At 48.4% G+C, this 23,421-nt stretch overlaps 1 protein-coding gene across 1 annotated transcript in view; it reads left to right on the top strand.

The window, feature by feature from the left end:
- RARS2 (arginyl-tRNA synthetase 2, mitochondrial) overlaps nucleotides 1-23,421 on the top strand; it is a 134,134-nt gene that overhangs the window by 22,838 nt on the left and 87,875 nt on the right. Inside the window, exons 2-5 of the mRNA XM_075340146.1 lie at nucleotides 2,476-2,549; nucleotides 4,782-4,878; nucleotides 18,691-18,774; nucleotides 18,853-18,950. Of these exons, the coding sequence (XP_075196261.1) occupies nucleotides 2,476-2,549; nucleotides 4,782-4,878; nucleotides 18,691-18,774; nucleotides 18,853-18,950 (353 nt within the window). The remainder of the gene's footprint in view (nucleotides 1-2,475; nucleotides 2,550-4,781; nucleotides 4,879-18,690; nucleotides 18,775-18,852; nucleotides 18,951-23,421) is intronic.

The raw sequence follows: 23,421 nt of genomic DNA on the forward strand, positions 1-23,421 counted from the left end.
ATCAGTCCCCTGCATCCACCTCTCTCCTGCTGTGTCCTCCTGTGACTCCTTGCTCATATCTTCCTTATCTCCTGTCTCCTCGCTCATATCTCCCTTATCTCTCCCCTTCCAGCTCTGTGTTTGCTTTTCTGAGTCTCTCACCATGCGTTCAGGCTCCTCCCCCATCAGGCTCGGCGCCATTATCTTATCTTCTCCCCTGTCCATATCAAAGCTTCTCCAGGCTGACTCACCGCTCCCAGAGCTTCTCAGGAGGTACCGTTCCATAGCTGTCTGCTTTAGGTAACCTCCTGTGCTGCTCTCTGTTTGGTGGCTCGTCCGGGGGGTCTGTTTTTAGTCGGTTTCTGTGAGGGGTGGCAGGAGCTTCTCCTCTATGCTTCCACCTCAGCCAGGACAGGAACCGGAAGTCCTCAGTGTTTTTAAATAGCATGTATTTTCCCTATAGAAATAGCTAATTGGCTGATAACAGCGATTGTAGCTTTGAACAGCCAAACTCCGTGGATTGCAGAAAAATGGTTAGAGGTGAGTTCCAGTCACCACAGATTGTGACTTCCAAAGCTACCACCGCATTTACATCAATACAATATGTCATGCAATGGAAATCATCTCCATTCTGCGAGTAGCAGGGAAGTCAGTCTACTATAATCTCAAAGCCATGCGATCAGCACACTGTGATCACTACCATTACTGCCTCTGCAGGCTATTAGTTACAATTTAGAGACACAGTGCACTCATGCTAGTGAATGGCTATAGCAGTGGTTCAAAATAATCAATTAAAGTCATATGGTTGTGCTAGAAACATGGAAACCCATAATTGCATGGTAAATAGTAATATGAATATGAATTACCATATTGAGAAGGAGTCATTCAAGGGCAAATTGTCCCCATCCTGCTCAGCAGCAGGAAATAGATGGGAAGGAGGGGACGTCCGGGCATCAGGCCAGCGAGCGCTTGCGCATAACGCTGGAGTCATAGGGGAAAGTGCGGTCACGAGGTTATGGGCGGCACTTACTGATGACACTCACAGCGCCGCCCATAACCTCGTGCCCGCGCAAAGCGTCACTAGCGGTCACACGTGCACGCAGTGCACGGCACCGCTACAGTGGAACAGCGCATGCGCGGGACCACGGGCACCCAGGGGCGGCGTCCGGAGCTTTTGAAATTCAGCGTTTGGGGGCGGCGTAAATCTGCAGGAGGACAGCAATGGACCCCAGGCAGCCCGCCCCCATGGAAGATTTTAGAAATTTGCATACGAAAAGGTACCAGTTTACAAAGTGTTTATTTTGGTATAAAAGGTGCCAAAAAAACTATAGGAAGCTTCCTAGAATGCAGCCCAGGAGCTGCAGAGGGGGGAACTTTTAGCTTTATAGCTAAATTTCTGATGACAGGTTCCCTTTAATCAAAGTATGAGTGTCAGTAATCTAAAACAGTTGGTTAAATGGTGCATTAAGCCTTTTAGCCCTGTCAGGGGTGCACTGAGCACCCTCATTTGCATAGTATAATAAAATTCTTTGGGGCAACAGAGTAACAAATGTAAAATCAAGAAGAATTGCTTTTATTATTGGTCCATCTCTGGAAATGGTGTGTGGTTAGTTTGAGGCGACAGACTCCCTTAAGGCCATGTGAGCACTTTGCGTTTTTTCATGCGTTTCCGCAGCATTTTGAACTGCAGTGTTTTAATGCAAAAATGCATGCGTTTTGATTTTCAAGCAAAGTCTATGGGAAATATGGATTTCTTGTGCGCACAATGCTGTTAAAAACGCAGCGTTTCAGTTGCAAAAAATTTGTCAAAATCTGCGTATAAAAAAGAACCAACATGTCAATTGTTTTTGGCATTTTGGCAGCGTTTTGCTAACATTAGAGTCAATGAGAAGTTTCAAAATGCATCCTAAATCAAAATCCTAGCGTTTTACATGCTTTTGAGACAAAATAAATGCATGTGTTTTTTACTTTATAATAAGGGCATGATATGTCCCTTTACACACACACATAGTCCGACAATTAAATGAATGAAAATCAATAATTTAACGTTATTTTATACATAAATATTAGATCAGTTATCATTTTAATAAAACTAGCTATTTTGTGTATGATTTTAAACATATTTATCATTTTTTTCCTTTTTTTTCATAGTGTTTGAATGTTTAATTATTTAGTAGTGTATTTGTATTCAAAACGCATCTGACTTTAAGCAATGAAAAAGCATGTAAAACGCGGTAAAAATGCAAGCGTATTTTTAGCATTTTTGTGGTCAAAACCAAATTTGATAAAGACCATTTCTGCCAGAGGATGCAGTTAGAACTGCAACTACCTCAGCGCAAAGTGCGCACATAGCCTTAATGTATAACTCATTGTTATATATCTTACTGCATTGTTAACTATCAGGGTAACTTTCTCTCTGATCCTTTTACCTCTGTACTATACACATGGCATGTTACATTTTGTGTAACTCTAAACTAGTCGTCTTGTTTGCCATAGGTTTCTCGCGCTGTGGGAGTGTCCTCTGAGAAAATCCTCCACCACATTCATGCAATTCCAGTCCATAGGAAACGGTAGGAAAACTTTTATTTCCTCCACATTTGTTGGCTTGATGATACACAACAATTAACCATAATGTTAACTCCTGCTTAATTTCCTATAGGTCCCTCCCTAACTGCCAAAACAGCTCTGACTCATTGAGCCACGGTCTTGACAATACTCCTAGAGGGAACCATGTTGGTACATTGGTGAAGCACGGCTGATTTTGGCAATATACTGCAATACAGTTGTAGAGTATATGGAACTAGCACTCACAGATTCAAGTCCCCTATGGGTACTTAAATAAATACCAAATAATTAGTAATGCCTATTAAAGTCTGATCACTGCCTCTTTACATCCTTTAAAAAATGTAACAAAAAACCCTAAAATCATTATATCAAGTACTGTATTGTCATGTCCGCAAAAGTCAGATTTCTCAAAATATAAAATTACGTAACCATATTCTGTGGATAGGTGACAAGTTAGGATGAATGAACCCGAGCAGAGTCAAATATTAGTGCTTAAGGCCCCTTTCACATGTTTGTGTATAAAACACGTAAGTGAAAAAACGGTACCAGTGTCATCAGTCTTTTCAATCAGTGTGCCATCAATGTGTAATCCGTATTTTTCCAGTGTGGCTAAAGAAATGGATTTAACAGAGGCTTTTATAGTGTACAATGTTAAGCATGTACAGCACATGGATGGCATCCATGTGCTGTATGTTTTTCATTGACCTATAGACATATGTTGGCCCTTGTCATCCATGCTGAAGGGAAAAAACAGACATGTCTCCATGTGGTACACACGGTCCTTGTGAATCTAGACATGTGAGCAGCACCATAGGTTATAGAGTTGAGCGACTACCTAACTATTCGTACTCGCTATACTCATAACGAGTACTGTCTAATACTCAAGTATTCATTCCAAATAGTGCGCGCAATGCAAGTCAATGGGGAAAAACTCGCAATGTAACAAGTAACCCGAATGCTGTACTATTCATGCGAGTAGCGAATTGTGCGAAATTTGGGTAACTCATTACATTGCGAGTATTTCCCGTTGACTTGCATTGCACATACTATTCGGAACGAATTACGCGAGTATTAGATAGTACTCGTTATGAGTATGGCGAGTACCAACAATAGTTAGGTACTTGCTCAACTCTAGTTATAATGGGCACGTGTGATATCCATGAAAAAAACTCATCCCACACATACCGGAAACACCTTCATATGAAGGAGGCCTTAAGAAGCACTCCAATAAAAGTTTTTATCCTCTTACTATATTGCAGTCATCATAATATATAGCATTATATAGTGTGCTTAAAATGGCTCATGCTATGTGACTGCAGACTTATGAATCTCCAAATTGCGTGCACTGTGAGGATTTGGCGATGTCAGAGTCAGGAACAGTGGTCTTGTGGATGCAAGTATGCAATATGCATCTTCCCGGCCAGAGTCCAATTAGTGGACACAGCCTCATTCAATGCAAATGTATTGAATGATGCCACGCCTTCTAGTCGGATTCTATCCGGGAATATGCATATTGCATACTCGCGGCCACGTGACCATCTTTCCCGGCTCTGTACCAGAGAGTCCTCCCAGCACTTGGTGCATACGATGTGAGGATTCATAAGTCTGCAGTCACACAGACTGACTGCAGATTTGTGGATTTAGCCTGGACTACCCCTTTAATTCTTCTCTTTTCTCTGCTCTATGTTGAATCAGGAAGTTGCTTCTCCCTGTATGAGTCATTCCCCTCTTCAACTTCTGATTGAGTGTCTCTGCTCTTCCCCCTGCTATTGACTTTTGCTGTGATCATTCAAGCAGAGAAAAGAGACTAAAGACTTCCTATTACTACATAAAGCTTAGTATTCAGCCAATCTGGTTATAATCAGATGATGTAATAGACCTAATGGAAAATAGAAGAATTAACTGAATAGAATGGCAAAATGAGCTATTGTAAGTGCACAGTGCAATATAATATGATGATTGCAATATATTAGGAGGATACAAATTTTGATGGGAGTGCTTCTTTAAATTTAGGCTTCCCATAAAGTCATGGATTACTTGTAGTGTGATGATTACTGCAAGCACTTCAGGATTTGTAATGAGGTGAGCACAGATTAGTCCTGAAGAGGTAGGAAGCAAAGTTCTTTGCATGGTTTTCCAGGGAACAGAATAATTACCCTTGAAGTGAGATAAATCTAATTATTTTTTTTGCCTTTATGCCTACCGGTAGTATTGTTTTTCCTTTACATTTCTTCTAGCGAATCCCGTGATTTTCAGCTTCATTTGAAGTCTTTGTTGAATGATCCTCTAGATGCGGCCAGCTACCAAGAAAAGACGGAGATACTGACAGACAAGGTATTGTATAAAGAGCATAAGCTTGAGGCATTTGTTTATGTTGTGCCTAAGGAATTAATGTTTTTAATCAACACCATGTGCATATGGGCACTGCTTTATGTAAAATATAGGTATCTGAAGGATTTTTATTTTCAATAACCATAAGAATCCTCATCTTTCTTTATAAAAAAAAAAAATTCAAACCCAGCAATGAAATGTTGTAAATGTTATTTTCATAGTCCCAATATGGACAAGTTTTATTCCATGTGAGAAGGAAGGTTACTATTCCTGTATGTGCCGCTTGCTCCTATGGTTCAGGATCTTGGAACTACGCAGCTGTGTTTACTTTTTGGGAGGAAATTCTCTGTAATTAAAATTAAAATCTAATAACCCTCCCTAATTCATTTAGTCTGGCACTTGGAAAAGTAAAGGCCCTTCGCTGTCGGTAGACGCTAAAGATAATTTTTATAGAAGCAATTTTGTTCCACTGTCAGGGCTATCACACTTTTCAAACATATACACAAAAACATGTAGAATACAATAAAAGTTCTTTTAACCAAGAACCCACATTTTCTTTTTTTTTTTTTTAAACACCAATCACATTTTATGCCAACACTCATTGCCACCTTTTATATCATTTTGTGTAACGTTTTTAGAAAAAAAAAGGGTTTATGAACCATAAGTTTGGCCCAGAGTCCTGTAATGCTTGCAGCGTGAGCAACGGATTAGTGGATCCACTGAACCAAGGCACCAATCATTCACCTGGAAGAGCGTACCTGAACGGCTACTGAGTCTGCACTAAAGCCACAAGTGGTGGACATAGGCTAAACGCTTGTAGGTAGCCGACAAGAGAAGTCCCATGGAACCACGGTACCTCAGCAGTTGGCGCCACAGATATGGACACAAACAGTCTCTGATAGTAGGAGCAGCAGCAGTAGCTGGTATCGTAGGTTCAGCTGGGATGGATGTAGTAGCAGCGGCTGGTCAGGATTGTTATAGCAGTGGCCAGTATTAGGCGAAGGATGTGATTAGATGTTGATCATCTTCCCACTTGTCTGCCAGACCAAAAACCTTTATTGTGACATTTAGAGAGCACTTTATGCTCTCTGATTATAAAAGTAGAAGGGGGTGGAAACCTGAAGAAAAGTCACTACGATACTGGACATAGACAATTACCCTTCCCATCTTGAAACCTCATGCCCGCCGAACATTGCAGCTGGAAAGTTTTTCAAATCTAAGATCCTGCGCTTTAAAATGGCCTATTTTCATAGTCCCATTATGGAGCCATGATGGCGATTGATTTCTTTTTTTAACCATAATGTTTTGATTGAAAATTTTAAAAAAATAAGGCACACATACGGTGTTACCAAACCCCAAAGCTCCCATCCCACCCACCCACCCATCAAACATTCAATAGGTGTTCATGACAAATAATGAGTCGCAGTTCTTATTAGAGAGAAAAGAGTAAGTAAACAAGCAAGTGGAGGTACATATCATTCCTACAACATTGGCTATTTGTTATGCACACTGCTAGCAACAGTGGAGCTTCAGGCAAATGATTCACTTAACCCTTTGCAAGAAAAATCAACAGGGTTCAGTTCCCAGCTTTAGTTTAAAATAGGCCAAGACGAAATCTAAACAGATCCCTAAACGCTGGACCCGATTCATCAATGTTTGGGGCCCATGTCTTTTCAAATTTAAGAATGCAATTCCTTTTCAAGTATATACCCTTTTGTAAATATATCAACCAGTTTATTTTGTTAGTAAATTCTGAAATAGTTGGAGTTTGGTCTGAGATCCAGTATTGTGCGATCAGTTTTCTAGCCATGAGTAACCTATGGGATACAGCTAGCTTTCCCTCCTCATCGACAGTCAGATCATCAATATATCCCAGTATGCACACAAAGGGTGTGAGGTTTAGATCAGTCAGCTATACTCTGTTGTTAATTCCAACTACCCTCTCCAGAATACTTCCAGGTTAGGGCATGACCACAAAATATGGAGTATGGCAGCAGAGTCTGCCTTAGGGCTAAGCCACACGGCGAGAAAATCGGTGCGAGTGGAGTGCGATAAAACATCGCATTCCCCTCGGACCAATTCTAGCCTGTGTGTCAGCGCACATGAGCGATTATTTTCTCAGCCCTAATCGGACTGAGAAAACAATCGCAGCATGCTGCGATTGTAATCCGAGACTCTTTCTCTCGCACCCATTCAAGTGAATGGGGCGAGAGAAAAATCGCACTGCACTCGCGGTACACCGGTGTACTGCTAGTGCAGTGCGAGAATGGCAATAGCCGGCTACGCAGTAGAGAGGGAGAGAAATCCCTCCCTCCCCTCCTGAGTGCCGGCCCGCCCCCCGCAGCTGAGGTCTGCTCGCACGAACGGACCTCAGTAGCAAAGACACAGGCATGACACTCGGCTCTGCTGTACTGCCAGCACCAGCCGAGTGTCATGCAAGTGGATCGCAGTAGTGCCCGTGTGGCCCCAGCCTTACAGCGAGGACAGGAGGAGTCCGGTCTGGCCCCTATCTCAAAAAGAAATTTAGGCTTTCGATTTACTTGATGTATTACATACAGCTGTGATAGTCTGTGAGCTTCTCCCAAGGATAGGTCAGGGGCTATTTCTAGTATTTTGGCCCATTGATTATCTTCAAGAGGACCCATTTCCCGATTCCATTTTTCTTTAGGTTGCATTGTGTGATTCAATAGTATTCTATCTAATATATCATTATAAAGTGGTGATATTAGTCCAGCTGAACCACAGGAAAGTGCTATTTTCTGCCCTGTCCTGTTATGTTGTATCCTCTGTCCCGCAACAGTACTTTTCCTTTCATCACGACAGCACCCACGAGAGAGGGATCCGCCCCCTTCAGGACAGGAAACCTACAGATAAAAAGGGGCGGTCCCCCTCCCCCATCAGTTGGTTTCCTGTCCTGCATGGATCGGAACCTACAGTACCTGGGTCCAGTTGAGTCCGTACAGTCTCCAGGGGGAACGGCGGAGCTCAGGATCCGGAAGCACGGTCGGTGGAGCTCCCCTCGTGGACTCCGTCCTCCGGTGCACCTCGTCCTCTTTCTCTTGGTCCGGCTTTGCCTCCAGGGAAAAGACGCCTGCAAAAGAGCGCTGTTAAGTATGCTGCGCGCGGACCAGAGGCTCTCCCTGTGCCATGTGCCTGCTTCTTCCGGGTTGCACGGCACATGTGCGTGGCGGGGGGGTGTCCGGGAGCTGCTACGTCGGCGCGCATTTTCTGCTGCAGTGACCCGGAAGTGCACAGGAGCACTTCCGGGGGAACGGACCGGGGAGGTACCTGGAGAAGCCCGCGGACCCCTCCATCCTGAGCCGGACGCTGCGAGTGACGGTGAGTTGCTGTACACGGTCGGGCCGGAGACTCTCTCTGTGTCGCGTGCCTGCGACTTCAGGCTGCACGGCGTGTGCACACGGGAGGGGGTGTGTCCGGAGCCTGCCGCGTCCGCGCTCGGTCTCCACGGCGGTAGCCCGGAAGTGCTACTCCTCCTGCGGCTCGGAGGATCGGAGAGGAGTCTCTGCCAGCCCTCCCCCCTGGCCACCAGTCCGGGGTCGATACCTCTCTGGGTAGAGGTCCCTAAGCCATCAGCCCACCATCTAAAATACTGTGGTATTACTGGCCGTGATTCCACTGCTCCCAGTGAAAGGCGACACGGTGGAGTCTGCACTGGGGAGTGCACAGGGGTTTTTTCGGGGCCTCTGAACTGATTCATGCTTCATGCTCTTATGCACTGCCTGGGCCTCATGCATTACCGTTTGCTTCAGGCCCAGAAGCCAGGCCTTGGAACTTTTGAGCTGAGTTTCTGCCGTGTGGCTGTTGTTGCTGTCTCATGTTCTATTTGGGCCGGCAGTCTCATATTTGAGCTTCCGAATTTCTCTGTTGCTCCTCCTTTCTGTGGTTGCATGGCCCTCGTATGTTCCCACTATTATATCACCGGTCTACTCCTTCTGTTCTGGGGCACATATTGTGGTTCTTGCATGCTCTATGGGATGTGGGACCTTCACCTCAGCTGGATCTCAGGGTGGATTAATTGGTTCAGGTGGGACTAATCTCACTCTTGACAGCCTTTCTCTGGGTAGGTTTCTCCTGGGACCACGGTCTGTTTCTTGTGGGCAAGTCTGCTGTGCTTTCCTGTTCAAGGCTCCGCCTGCACCTCTGGCTTTGCACGTTGGGTGTCTCAGGGCTCACTGGTTAGGACTTTGAATTTCATGGAGCACCCTGGCTCTCTGCCTCACTGGTGTACCCTCCTGGACTGTGCTCGGGGCCTCCCGGCCTCGTGCCTCCTGGCCTCTGGGCCTCTGTGCCTCCTGGCCTCTGTGCCTCTGTGCCTCCTGGCCTCGGGCCTCTGTGCCTCCTGGCCTCGGGCCTCTGTGCCTCCTGACCTCGAGCCTCTGTGCCTCCTGACCTCGGGCCTCTGTCCCTCCTGACCTCGGGCCTCTGTCCCTCCTGACCTCGGGCCTCTGTCCCTCCTGACCTCGGGCCTCTGTCCCTCCTGACCTCGGGCCTCTGTCCCTCCTGACCTCGGGCCTCTGTGCCTCCTGACCTCGGGCCTCTGTGCCTCCTGACCTCGGGCTTCTGTGCCTCCTGACCTCGGGCCTCTGTGCCTCCTGACCTCGGGCCTCTGTGCCTCCTGACCTCGGGCCTCTGTGCTTCCTGGCCTCGTGCTTCCTGGCCTCGTGCCTCTGTGCCTCCTGGCTTCGTGCCTCTGTGCCTCCTGGCCTCTGTGCCTCCTGACCTCTGTGCCTCCTGACCTCTGTGCCTCCTGACCTCTGTGCCTCCTGACCTCGGGCCTCTGTGCCTCCTGACCTCGGGCCTCTGTGCCTCCTGACCTCGGGCCTCTGTGCCTCCTGACCTCGGGCCTCTGTGCCTCCTAGCCTCGTGCTTCCTGGCCTCGTGCCTCTGTGCCTCCTGGCTTCGTGCCTCTGTGCCTCCTGGCCTCTGTGCCTCCTGGCCTCTGTGCCTCCTGGCCTCTGTGCCTCCTGGCCTCTGTGCCTCCTGGCCTTGGGCCTCTGTGCCTCCTGGCCTCGGGCCTCTGTGCCTCCTGGCCTCGGCCTCTGTGCCTCCTGGCCTCGGGCCTCTGTGCCTCCTGGCCTCGGGCCTCTGTGCCTCTTGGCCTCGGGCCTCTGTGTCTCCTGCCTCCGTGCCTGGTGCTTCCTGGCCGCGTGCCTCTGTTGCCTCCTGGCCTCGTGCCTCCTGCCTCTGTGCCTCCGGGTCTCGTGCTTCCTGGCCTCGTGCCTCTGTGCTTCCTGGCCTCGTGCCTCTGTGCCTCCTGGCCTCTGTGGCCTCGGGGCTTCCTGGTCTCTGGGCCTCCTAGTCTCTGGACCTCCTGGCCTCTGTGGCCTCCGTGGCTTCCTTGCCTCCGTGGCTTCCTGGCCTCTGGGCCTCCTGGCCTCTGGGCCTCCCGGCCTCTGGGCCTCCCGGCCTCGTGCCTCTGTGCTTCCTGGCCTCGTGCCTCTGTGCCTCCTGGCCTCCTGCTCTCTGTGCCTCTTGGGCTCGGGGCCTCCTGGCCGCATGTGCCTCTGGGCCTGTCTCTCTGGTCTTGCGCCTCTGCCCTGGCGCCTTGCGCCTCTTGTCTTGTGCTTCTGACCTCGTGCCTCTGGCCTGCCGTCTCTGCCCTCTGCGTCTCTAAGCCTTGCGCTTCTGTGCTTTGCTCCTTTGCGCCTCTCACGCATTGCGCCTCTGACGCCTTGCACCTCCATGGCCTTGCGCCCTGGCCTGGCGCCTCGGGCTTCATGCTTCGCCTCTTGAGTCTCTAGTCTTGCATCCAGACATGGGGGAGGGGGGGGGACTCCTGCACGGGAGGTGTGCTGCCCTTTTATATCGGACTGGTTTCCTGTCCTCGCTGGGCGGATCCCTCTCTCGGGGCAGCGGGAGGAACAGGCTCAGATATTCCTTATTGCTCCCTTCTGGCCCAGGCGTCCCTGGTTCTCCCTCCTGAGTCACGTGTCGGTCACGGACCCCTGTGTTCATCCGTCCCGGCCAGACCTCCTGTCACAGGGTCCTTTCCTTCATCCCCGCGTCAAGGGACTCCACTTGGCGGCGTGCATTTTGAAAGGGCGATGCTAACATCCCATCCCTGCTGCAAAGTAGAACGCCAGTCAACACCCGACAGTATGGTCGGATGTGGATACTCTTCCTTGCCTCCCTTCCTGACTCCTCGCCTGCTGTGGTCCTGATCTCCTCTATTCTGGCGTTCTCCAGTCGGGAAGGGTTATGGGTCTCTCGGTCGGTACTCTCAAGGTGCATGTTTCTGTTCAATTCCCATATTGCGGGTAACGGTGGGTTATGCACTTCATTACGGCTTGTGGCCGCAGCCGTCCGGTCCGTGTAGCCGGCGCACCTCCCTGGGATCTTGCTCTGGGTTTGGACGCTCTGACCCTTGCACCCTTCCAGCCCCTCTCCTCCTCGTCCGGTACGTTGCTGTCCCTGAAACCCTGCCTCTTAGTCGCCCTTGCTTCTGCCAGGCATGTTCGCGACCGTCAGGCCCTGTCCGTAGATCCTCCTTTTCTTGGGATATTCCGGATCGGATTGTTCTTAAGACGGACCCGGCTTCTTGCCCAAGGTGGCGTCCCAGTTTCACCGCAGTCGAGTGCTCATTCTCCCTTCCTTCTTTCTGCCCTTCTCCCTTCCTTCGTTTTCGCAACCTAGACGTGGGTGACCCTGTTCTCACCTATGTCGCTAGGACGGCCCGTTGGCGGCAGGATAGGACTTTGTTTATTGTCTTTCAGGGTTCCAGACGAGGTCCTCGAGTAGCACTACATGCCTTGGCCCGATGGCTGAGGGATGCTGTTTCCATCGCTTATGTGGTGAAGCAAGAACCTCTGACCTCCTCAGTGAAGGATGGTTCTCCTAGGGCGGTGGCCTCCTCTTGGGTGGCCATGGCAGACGTCTCCATCGACAGTATTTGTAAGGCTGCGACCTTGTCCTCTCTTTCCACCTTTTCCAAGCACTACCGGCTGGACCTTTGTTCTTCCGCTGACCTTACGTTTGGGAGCTTGGTCCTTCACACGGTTATCCCACCCTAAGTGTGTATTCTCTCTAAGTCTCTCGTGGGTGCTGTCGTGACGAAAGGAAAAGACTAAATTACTTACCGGTAATGGGATTTTCCAGAGTCCACGACAGCACCCTTTACACCCCTGCCCTTCCTTTATTTGTTTTTTCACCCTTCGGTGTCCTAGGGATTTGTCTGTTTTGTTTACTAATTCATTGGCGGTTCCTCTCCCGTTCTCTGCAACCAACTGATGGGGGAGGGGGACCGCCCCATTTTATCTGTAGGTTTCCTGTCCTGAAGGGGGCGGATCCCTCTCTCGTGGGTGCTGTCGTGGACTCTGGAAAATCCCATTACCGGTAAGTAATTTAGTCTTTCTGCTAGGTATGCATGACTTAATTGTAAGTATTTGTAAAATTCTCTATTATGTAGCCCAAATTCAGTTTGTAATTGAGAGAAATCTTTAATCCCATCTCCGTCAAACATTGGTATAAGTCTGGTCAGCCCGCTCATACGCCATCCCTCAAAACCCTTCCAATTTTTTTAGATTGGGAAGCCACGGGTTCTCCCAAATAGAGGTGAACTGGAAAGTCCCCTGAATGTCCTGTGACTTTTTAATCTTTTCCCACAATTTATGTATCAGTAGCAAATTAGGAGCGATTTCTAAGGAAAACCTGAATCTACCCAACTCTGAAGCTTTGTAGAGACATGGACGATTTGAAATGTTGTTGCAGTAATAATGTTTGTGGACCTCCTTCCCCCTGGGTCATCCCACCCCTGCATGTGCTGTAACTGAGCAGCTGTGAAATATGCCCACGGATTAGGAACCACCAAACCCCCACTTGGTTTATCTCTTTGTAATGTCTCCAGTTTGATTCATGATGGCAATTTTTAATTCCTTGTGGTAAGGAAGGAGGCAATACCTGTATGTACTACTACCCTCTTGTAAATGCATGACCCTAAGATTTCACTCTGTTTAGTTTCCCGGTGAATTCTCGGCCCTGCTCCTAAGCTGAGTGAACAATTTAGTTTTCTTTGTCGCTCCATTGGGAGACCCAGACAATTGGGTGTATAGCTACTGCCTCCGGAGGCCACACAAAGTATTACACTTTAAAAAGTGTAACCCCTCCCCTCTGCCTATACACCCTCCCGTGCATCACGGGCCCATCAGTTTTTAGCTTTGTGTTGAAGGAGGCACACATGCAAACAAGCTCCACATTTTAGTCAGCAGCAGCTGCTGATTATATCGGATGGAAGAAAAGAAGACCCCCACGGGGCCCCCGGCATGCTCCCTTCTCACCCCACTAAGTCGGCGGTGCTGTTAAGGTTGAGGTATCCATTGCGGGTACAGAGGCTGGAGCCCACATGCCGTTTTCCTTCCCCATCCCTTAGAGGCTCTGGGAGAAGTGGGATCCTAACCGGTCACCATTCGCTGGGACCGAGCTCCATCCGCAGCCCCTGGGGGAATCTGACGGACAGGAGCCTGGATATCATCAGGGACAGGGCCCGGCATCCATAAGGTACTCTGTGTCCCCTGAGGGACGGGGCATGCAGCGCCTGTGTTGCAGACGCCGCAGCGGCTCCTGTGTGGTTTGTGAGACCGGGACTACCGCGCCGACCGCGCCTGTTTGCCGGCCGCGTTTTTAACTTTAGTCCCCGGCTTTTGCGGCCTAGTAACATATACTCCCGCCCCCGGGCCTGCCAGTCAGGGGTAAGGGCGGGACGGCCGACTGGACGTCGGCAGTGAGGGCTGGAGCATACTTTGGTATCCTCCTCCCCCCTCACTGAGCACTGTGGGGCACTAGTTTCCCGCACTTTATTAGGCACGCCCACGGCTCCATCCTCCCCTCAGAACGCTGGCAGCCATTGTTATAATCACTGCTGCCGGTGGGGGATTTCAGAACGAGCTCCGCAGTTCTGGGAGAAGTGGGATCCTAACCGGTCGCCGTTCACTGGGACCGGGCTCCCTCCGCAGCCCCTGGGGGAATCTGACGGACAGGAGGCTGGATATCATCAGGGACAGGGCCCTGCATCCATGAGGTACTCTGTGTCCCCTTAGGGACGGTGCAGGCAGCGTCGGTGTTACAGACGCCGCAGCGGCTGCTGTGGGGTTTGTGAGCCGGGACTACCGCGCCGACCGCGCCTGTTGGCCGGCCGCGCTTTTAACTTTAGTCCCCGGCTTTTGCAGCCTAGTACCATGTACTCCCGCCCCCGGGCCTGCCAGTCAGGGGTGGGGGCGGGACGGCCGACTGGACGTCGGCAGTGAGGGCTGGAGCATGCTTTGGTATCCTCCCCCCCCTCACTGAGCACTGTGGGGCACCAGATGCCCGCACTTTATTAGGCACTCCCATGGCTCCCTCCTCCCCTCAGAACGCTGGCAGCCATTGTTATAATCTCTTCTGCCGGTGGAGGATTTCAGAATGAGCTCTGCAGCTCTGGGAGTCCCAGGCAGGGAATCTGGTGGACGCACCACCGCTTGGGGCGGTTGGTAAGCCACACCAGTTGTCAGGTGCTGGCCCCCCTTGGGTACAGAAGTGTGTGTATGTATATATATATATATATATATATATATATATTTTGTATACATTTTCTCTATTCGGCAGCATTATTTGCTTTTGGCTATATCTCTAAGAGGAGACATCAGCATGTCGTCCGCAGAAAGCAAGGGGGCCAAGGCACAGGCTTATTTTGCAACCTGTACCTCTTGTGCGGCTAGGTTACCTGCTGGTTCCACCTACCCTCATTGTGACAATGCTCGGCCCCTGTGGCACTCACTCAGCAGGAGCCTCCGGCACTGGTGGGACCCTCGGCTCAGGTGGTACCGCCGGTTTCCACTGCACAGATGGAAGGGACAGAGTTTACATTTTTGACTGAGAAACTCAGTCGCTTCACATTCCATGGCTCAGTCTATGGACAGATGGTCGGCTAAGATACTAGAAGCTTGGCAGTCCAGACCGGTAACACAGGGCTAGGGCACTGTGAGTTCATCGCCCCCAGGCCCCTCTCGGTCGGTACAGCAAAGGGCTCCTGGGGTGGCACCCAGATCCCACGGTGAGAACTCCGACACGGACCGCAGCCTCAGACAGGCTAAGCGGGCTTGCTGGGAACCTTCCCCGACTTCATCACGCGGTTCGGGGTCTCAGCATGAGGACTCTCTGGAGGATGAAGCGGAGGTCGCAGCTCAGGGCTCTGTTCCTGACGTTGCTCTCATTCTGGATACACCTGAAGGGGACGCCATAGTAAATGACCTTATAACGTCCATCTACCAGGTGCTAGTCCTTCTCCCCCAACTCCACCTATAGAGGAGTCGGCTTCACAGTAGGAGAAACACCAGTTTCGGTTTCCCAAACGTACCCGGAGTGCTTTTTTCGATCACTCTAACTTCAGAGATGCTGTCCAGAAGCACGGAGCATTTACGGACAAGCGCTTTACTAAGCGCCTTAATGACACACGTTACCCTTTCCCCCCTGACGTAGTTAAGGGTTGGGATCAGTGTCCCAAGGTGGATCCTCCATTCTCCAGACTGGCGGCTAGATCCGTAGTATTAGTGGCAGATGGTTCATCGCTCAAGGATGCCACTGACAGGCAAATAGAGCTCATGATGAAATCCATCTATGAAGCCATAGGCGCGTCTTTTGCTCCGGCCTTCGCAGTCGTGGGGGCATTCCAAGATATCAGCTTGTCTGTCCGAGACTAATGAGGTCGCAAGTACCTCTGCCCCGCAGGATGTGTCTTTGACTTCTCAGGCGTCGGTTTTTTCGTCCTACGCCATAAACGCCGTCCTGGACTCTGCGAGCCGTACAGCGGTAGCATCCGCCAATTCGGTGGCAGTCCGCAGGGCCATGTGGCTACGCGAATGGAAGGCAGACTCTGCGTCCAAAAAGTTTTAACCGGTTTGCCATTTTCTGGCGACCGTCTGTTTGGCGAGCAATTGGATGAAAAACGGATGGGTGAGAGACATTCCGTCTCACGGTTACAGGATAGAGCTCAGCTCTCGCCCTCCGACTCGTTTCTGCAGATGGAGTTGTGATCCCCGTTTCGCTTCACGAACGTGGTCGCGGTCTTTACTCCAACTTTTTTGGGGTACCAAAAAAGGACGGATCATTCCGGTCCGTTCCGGGCCTCATTCTGCTCAACAGACACGCGAGAACCAGACGGTTTCGGATGGAATCTCTCCGCTCAGTAATCGCTTCGATGTCCCAGGGAGTCTTCCTAGCATCAATCGACATCAGGGATGCTTATCTCCATGTGCCGATTACACCAGCGCATCAACGCTTCCGGTGTTTCGCCTCCGGGTCGAACACTTTCAGCTCGTGACTCTGCCATTCGGCCTGGCGACAGTCCCACGGGTCTTCACCAAGGTCATGGCATCAGTGGCGATGGGCCTACACTCTCAGGGACACTCGGTGATCCCCTACTTAGACGATCTCCTAAGTCAAGGCACCCTCCCGGGTGGCATGTCAACACAGCCTGAACATTGCTCTGGAGACTCTCCAGAGGTTCGGGTGGATCATTAATTTCCCAAAGTAAAAATTTACACCGACCCAATCACTGACTTTCCTCGGGATGGAGTTTCATTCTCCCTCGGAGATAGTGAAGCTACCGCTGGACAAACAGAGTTCGCTACAGACAGGGGTGCACTTTCTCCTTCGGGCCCAGTCTCACCCCTTGAGGCGCCTCACGCGCTTCCCAGGGAAGATGGTGGCAGCAAATGGAGGCAGTTCCCTTTGCGCAGTTTCATCTGCGTCCACTCCAATGGCACATTCTCCGCAAATGGGACAGGAGGTCGACGTCCCTAGACAGGAACGTCTCTCTTTCACTGGCAGACAAAGCCTCTCCTCAGGGGTGGCTTCTTCCCACTTCTTGGTTGAAAGAAAAATCCTTCCTGCTCCCATCCTGGGCTATGGTCACGACGGACGAGAGTCTGTCAGGGTGGACAGCGGTCTTCCGCCACCACAGGGCTCAGGGAACCTGGACTCTGACAGAGTCCTCCCTTCAGATCAATGTTCTGGAGATAAGGGCAGTGTAGCTAGCCCTAAAGTCGTTCCAGCGGTGGCTGGACGGCAGGCAGATCCGGATACTGTCGGACGACGCCACGGCGGTCGCGTACATCAACCACCAGCACAGAGCGCTGGCGGCGGACGCATCAGTCCAGGACTGGTCGCAATTTCGACTGTCTTATGTATTTCATCCTCTGGCGCTGCTGCCCAGGGTGTTACTCAAGATCGGGTCCGACTGACGTCGCTCCAGACTGGCCGAGGAGGTCGTGATACCTGGATCTGTGGCACCTCACGGTGGGTCGACCGTGGGCACTCCCAGGACCGACCAGACTTGCTGGCCCAAGGGCCATTTTCCATCTGAATTCTGCGATCTTCACCCTGACTGGGTGGCCATTGAGTCATGGCTCTTAGCGTTCTTAGAGTTATATCTATCACGCCTTTCGCAGAAGGTGGTCTTCCTAGTGGCAGGCACATCACTTCGGAGAGTGTCCGAGCTAGCAGCGCTGTCATGCAAAGCCCCCTTCCTGGTGTTTCGCCAGCATGAGGTGGTTCTGCGTCCGGTCCCGGAATGCCTTCTTAAGGTGGTATCCCCCTTTTCTTCTCAATCAGGATATCTCCTTACCTTCTTTTGGCATCCAGTTCACAGTTGTGAAAAGGATGGCACTTGTTAGATCTCGGGAGAGCACTCCGGCTCTTCTTTTCGCACACTGCGCCCCCGCGCCGTTCTGATGCGCTCTTTGTCCGTGTCACTGGCCAGAGTAAGGGGTCGCAGGCTTCCAAGTCAACCTTGGCTCGGTGGATCAAGGAACTGATCCTTGAAGCCTACCGTTCTTCTGGGCTTCCGATTCCTTTGGAGCTGAAAGCCCATTCTACCAGAGCCGCAGGGGCATCCTGGGCATTGCGTCACCAGGCTACGGCTCAGCAGGTGTGGCAGCACTACCTGGTCGAGTTTGCACACTTTCACGAAACACTATCAGGTTCATGCCTATGCTGAGGCAGATGCCAGCCTAGGTAGGCGAGTCCTTCAGGAGGCGGTTGCTCACCTGTAAGAGAGGGCCGTTTTTTTCGGCTCTTTTTATCGAGGTATTCTTTTACCCACCCAGGGAATGCTTTTGGACATCCCAATTGTCTGGGTCTCCCAATGGAGCGACAAAGAAGAAGGGAATTTTGTTTACTTACCGTAAATTCCTTTTCTTCTAGCTCCTATTGGGAGACCCAGCACCCGCCCCTGTTCCCTTCGGGCTGTTGTTCTTCTGTGTACACATGTTGTTCATGTTGAAGGGGTCTTTTGGTTCATGGTTTTAGTTCTCCGAACATCCTTCGGTTTGAATTTACCTTAGACCAATTTATAAGTTCCTCCTTCCTGCTTTGGCACCAAAACTGATGGGCCCGTGATGCACGGGAGGGTGTATAGGCAGAGGGAAGGGGTTACACTTTTTAAAGTGTAATACTTTGTGTGGCCTCCGGAGGCAGTAGCTATACACCCAATTGTCTGGGTCTCCCAATAGGAGCTAGAAGAAAAGGAATTTACGGTAAGTAAACAAAATTCCCTTCTTTCATGATACTGCTACCAACAGTTGAGAGAGTCAAAAGCGTTAGTTCTTTATGTTAAAATCCATCCTAACAACTGACTGGGATGAGTTGCAGCTTGAAATATGTGATGGTGGCTATATTTTTTCACATTTTCAGAAAACCCCTTTAATTTAGTAATGTATTACATATGTCATTGGCAGTGAAATCCATAATTAGGATGTGTGAACACTGCTTTTGCCCAAAGTGTGTACTCAGTTATCACAAAATGAAAACCTCTTTATTTCATAGTTCATTTCAGACTCTACCATTAGTGAATTCGAACTGGCACGGGGAGTCCTAACATTTACAGTTAACAGACCTCTATTGGTTAAGGTGAGATTAGTAAATTAATTAAAATATGGGAGAAATATGGAAAGTGTATTCTAATCATGTCCTATGTTCTCATTTTAGAAAGTTCTGCACAAAATAAGACATGATGGCTCCAGATATGGATTTACCTCAGAGCTTTTGTCAGATGTCCCAAAAGGTTTGACGCTAGTAGAATACAGGTGTGTGTACACACACACACACACACACACACACACACACACACACACCAGAATGTCCTTAAGGAATATGCTCCCTTTAAATATTGAGATGGTCAAGTAGAAATTGTTTTGTTCAGAATTCTTGATCTTTCGTCGAATGTATTTTACATCACGATTCTATGTGAAAAAAGGTTGCCAAAGAGGTGGTCCATGAAGGAAGGAATAGAAAAAAATGGTCTCGTCCAGAATTCTTTCTTGTATTCGGAGGAGACACATGTCCCAGAAAAAGAGGAGATAGCTGCCCACTCAAAAAGATACCAAGTGGGAATGCACAGTCATTCAGAACCTATTGCTTCTGGTTCATGAAAACTTACCGGGGTGGTTGTCAGGATGGAAGATGTTTGCTTGAAGGGTGGTCTCTTGTTTTTTTGAGGGATGGCAGGTCTTTCCTGCCAGATAAATGGGAACTGAAAAAAGGAGCAAAACTGGTAAGTGTCCCCTGCAGCAGCAGGGTACTCTTCCCACCTGTGGCGTCCAAAATGATCTTGACCAGCTTCTCCGTTACTTACCTTCGAGGGCAAACTGATCTGCGAAGTGTGGCAGCCCAGATGGTGAAGACCCATATATGACGCTTTGCTGTAGGTTCTGCCTTGGCAACCCAGGTAGCAGCGCAGGTTTGACACAGGGTTGATCCTGCAAATTCAAATTTGGACTTCACCATGAATTCCACTCCTTGCTCTGTGGGGTCCTTTAGAGATGCTTCATCAGAGTGGTAGGATCATTATCCTTGCCAGTCTGGACGCCGGAAGTTTTTCTTTTTTCCTGCAGATGTTTGTGTATAAAAACACATTTCTTGTTAAGTTTAAGTTGTTAATGCGTGATTGACAGATCGTTATGATCTAATACAGAACATATAAAGTTTATAGCATCCGAGGAGAAAACACACGACCAAAATCCAAAGTGCAAAAGTGAGATCTTTATTAGCATAGGGGTAGGTGCGGGGCGGCACAGTACAAGTGAGGGCACGGACAATAAAACACTGACCATAATATATAGACAATTAGTCAAGTAAATGATATGTCCATATTAAAGATCACATAACCTCAATCATTATGCATGTGAAAGACCAATTGATAACTTGTACTAGATAAATAAAGAACTACAAGTGTCAACAGGAAAGATTGCATCACCAAGAAAAAGGGGGGGGGGTAAAAGGATTACCCACATATCCCATGCATCAGAATCCAATTGATTGCAGTATTTCGTTCTAAGAACCGTAGTTGCAAAAAAACTATATTTGAAATTCAAGGGAACCCCAGAGAGTACATATTAATAATAGAATCTTGCGATGCACATAGCCTGTATTGACACCAATTTGCAGACTGACACAGTGAGCATTATAGACAGGTTGTGATCATGTCAAAAGGTCAAATAATGCACATAAAGGAGTAAATGGACAATTGTATACAACATCAACCAGGAAGAGCCATACCATTATGTATGATAGAGAAAAACCTTTTCTACAGAATTAATCAGTGTTGGTCCCCAATCCAGTATTAAATGGTGTGACTAATACAGCTGTAACACCCATATACAAGGGGAAACTTCCACAATCGTAGGAGTTATCTGATGTGGCACTATACCTGGAGGATTAGGTGGTCAGTGGGTGTTGTCCGCGTCCTTCCCGACGGCCGTTTCGGCTAGAAGCCTTCGTCAGGGGGCGTTCTTTAGTTATCTAGTACAAGTTATCAATTGGTCTTTCACATGCATAATGATTGAGGTTATGTGATCTTTAATATGGACATATCATTTACTTGACTAATTGTCTATATATTATGGTCAGTGTTTTATTGTCCATGCCCTCACTTGTACTGTGCCGCCCCGCACCTACCCCTATGCTAATAAAGATCTCACTTTTGCACTTTGGATTTTGGTCGTGTGTTTTCTCCTCGGTTGCTATTAATTACGACTTATCCTCGGTCCCCATCCAGAATTTATACATACTATGATGGTTGCTATCTATATATACGTCTGGTAAATCATGGTGTGGCTGTGGTTCCTTTTATAAGTTTATAGCATGTAAATTGGTTATAAACCTTCACATGTATACATAATTTTCAAAAGCAATTCACTTCATTAATACAGTCCAAAAAACGCCTCATATGGTGCCGAATCCTGCGTCCCTTGAACGCCACTTCATATATCAATAAAGTTAAACCAAACCGAAAAAGGTCCTGTACTCCACGCGTAATCGTGCATTGCCATTGATAACCTGGACGCGCAGTATAGTGAAGAAAGACCCATGTTTGCAGTGCTCGAAGTATGCTCATTTACTGTTTAAACCTAATAAATGTCATATTGGAAGAGGGAAACAGCTATTCAAAGAGGACATAATAGAAAATAAGTTTAGAAAATGTGTCTAATGATTCTTATGCTCCAACATAACTTTTATCATGAGCAGAGCCAGGGGACCTAAAAAAAAAAAAAAGACTCCACAATATGTGGAAAAGATACCTTGATCTTCAAAAGTGGTATAATCCAAGAAGGCGCACCACTTATAAGGAGTCAGAACCACATATGTCAGCTTAAAAGGTTAAAGGGAATCTGTCACCAGGTTTTTCTCTTCCATCTGAGAGCAGCATAATGTAGAGACAGAGACTCTGATTCCAGCGATGTGTCACTTGCTGAGCTGTTTGCTATCATTTTTATAAAATCAATATTTTCTCTTCTGCAGATCCAGCAGTTATACAGAGCTCATGAATTTACTGGACTGCCTGACAGCAGGCCAAGTAGTCCAGTAATGATAATCTACTGCTGATTAATCAGTGGTATTATCAAAACTACACTAAGCAGCCCAGTTAGTGACAGATCGCTGGAATCAGGGTATTTGCCCTTACATTATGCTGCTCTCAGATTAGGTGGAAAAAACCTAGTGACAGGATTCCCTTTAAGCTGATAGATCTAGTTCTGACTCCTTATAAGTGGTGCCCTTACTTGGATTATACCATTTCTGAAGATCAGGATACCTTTGGATGATTTCCACGAGCTGGTGAAGACACCAGCTTGTGGAAGTCATGTTATCATATCCACAGGGGCGTGATAACATGGAAAGAGGGCCGAATAGTCAGGGGAACGAACGCCCCTTTGCCTAGTCACAGGACTAATTAGCTTAGGGATAGGGAGGTTTATAAGTAGTTTTTTTTTTAAACATTCATGTTAGTGAATAGCATTACACAGGGCTGGATAGGGAGGGAATTTGGCCATACTGATATGAATGGTGCTGGGTTAGAGGGTATAGGGGACCTGACAGGTTTCCTGTAACATATAATCTTCAGTGAGTGTAATTAGATGAAGTTGCGACGTCCATAATCTAATAGAGACATAGTCATACTAGCGTTTCATATCAATCACATGGTATGCTCAGGAGTGTTCATCTCCCTCTATTCCCTCCAAGATCCTCTCCTCATGCGGTGTAGGTGAGCACGTCGGGCTCAGAATGCATGTAGTCTGACATATACTTTTTTTTTTTTATATCATGTCTAAGATTTTGCTGTGCACACTTCTGTGATCAAAATATAAAAGAAAAAAGTAGAGCAGCACTAGTGCTATATCAGAAAAAGTAAATAGGGGTGCAAAGCGTCCCAGGTAGTGCAGCAGGAATGGGAAAGACAGAAAATGGAAGCAGAACTAATAGTACAAATCATAGGACTTTAGTGGCCTGTGTCACATCTTTCCTGTTAATAGTGTGAACCAAGTGATTCAGGGGACACCGGTAAACTTGTTCTATTTATGGATTGACTCTCCCCTTTTTTTCTGCTATTCAGCTTGGGCCTTTACCTGGGAACCTTTGCTGTGTTGCTTTAGTTTTTTCTTTTCTGTGGGGTCAGATATCTAATATATAAAGCTAAATGTGTGTGTGTGTGTGTGTATGTGTATGTCCGGGATTGGCATCTGCACCGTCGCAGCTACAGCCACAAAATTTTGCACACTCACACTTCTGGACCCCGAGAGCGTCATAGGCTATGTTTTGAGGGGAAATTTTAACCCCACGCTTTACAGTTATTCACCAAAAAACTGCCTCCATTAAAGCGAATGGAGCTGGGAGCCACAGTGCAGCCAGAACTTCAGAAGAATGCGCAGCCACAACCATAAATTTAATGTTGGCGTGTTACAATGCAGCCAGGGAAAGAGGCAGACACAGACAGGGTAAGAAACAGACAAGACAGGGTAAGAGACAGACACAAAGAGACAGATAAAAAGACAGACTGACAGGGAAAGAGACAGACAGACAAAGAGACAGACACAGGGAAACAGACAGACAGGGAAAGAGAGGGAAAGAAACAGACAGACAAAGAGACAGAGGAAAAGAGAAGGAAAGAGAGAGACAGGGAAAGAGAGAGACAGGGAAAGAGAGAGACAGGGAAAGAGACAGAGAGATATACAGACGGAGAAAGAGACAGAGACAGACAGGGAAAGAGGCAGACAGACAAAG

Source organism: Anomaloglossus baeobatrachus, chromosome 3, assembly GCF_048569485.1.
Source record: "Anomaloglossus baeobatrachus isolate aAnoBae1 chromosome 3, aAnoBae1.hap1, whole genome shotgun sequence".
NCBI lineage: Eukaryota > Metazoa > Chordata > Amphibia > Anura > Aromobatidae > Anomaloglossus > Anomaloglossus baeobatrachus.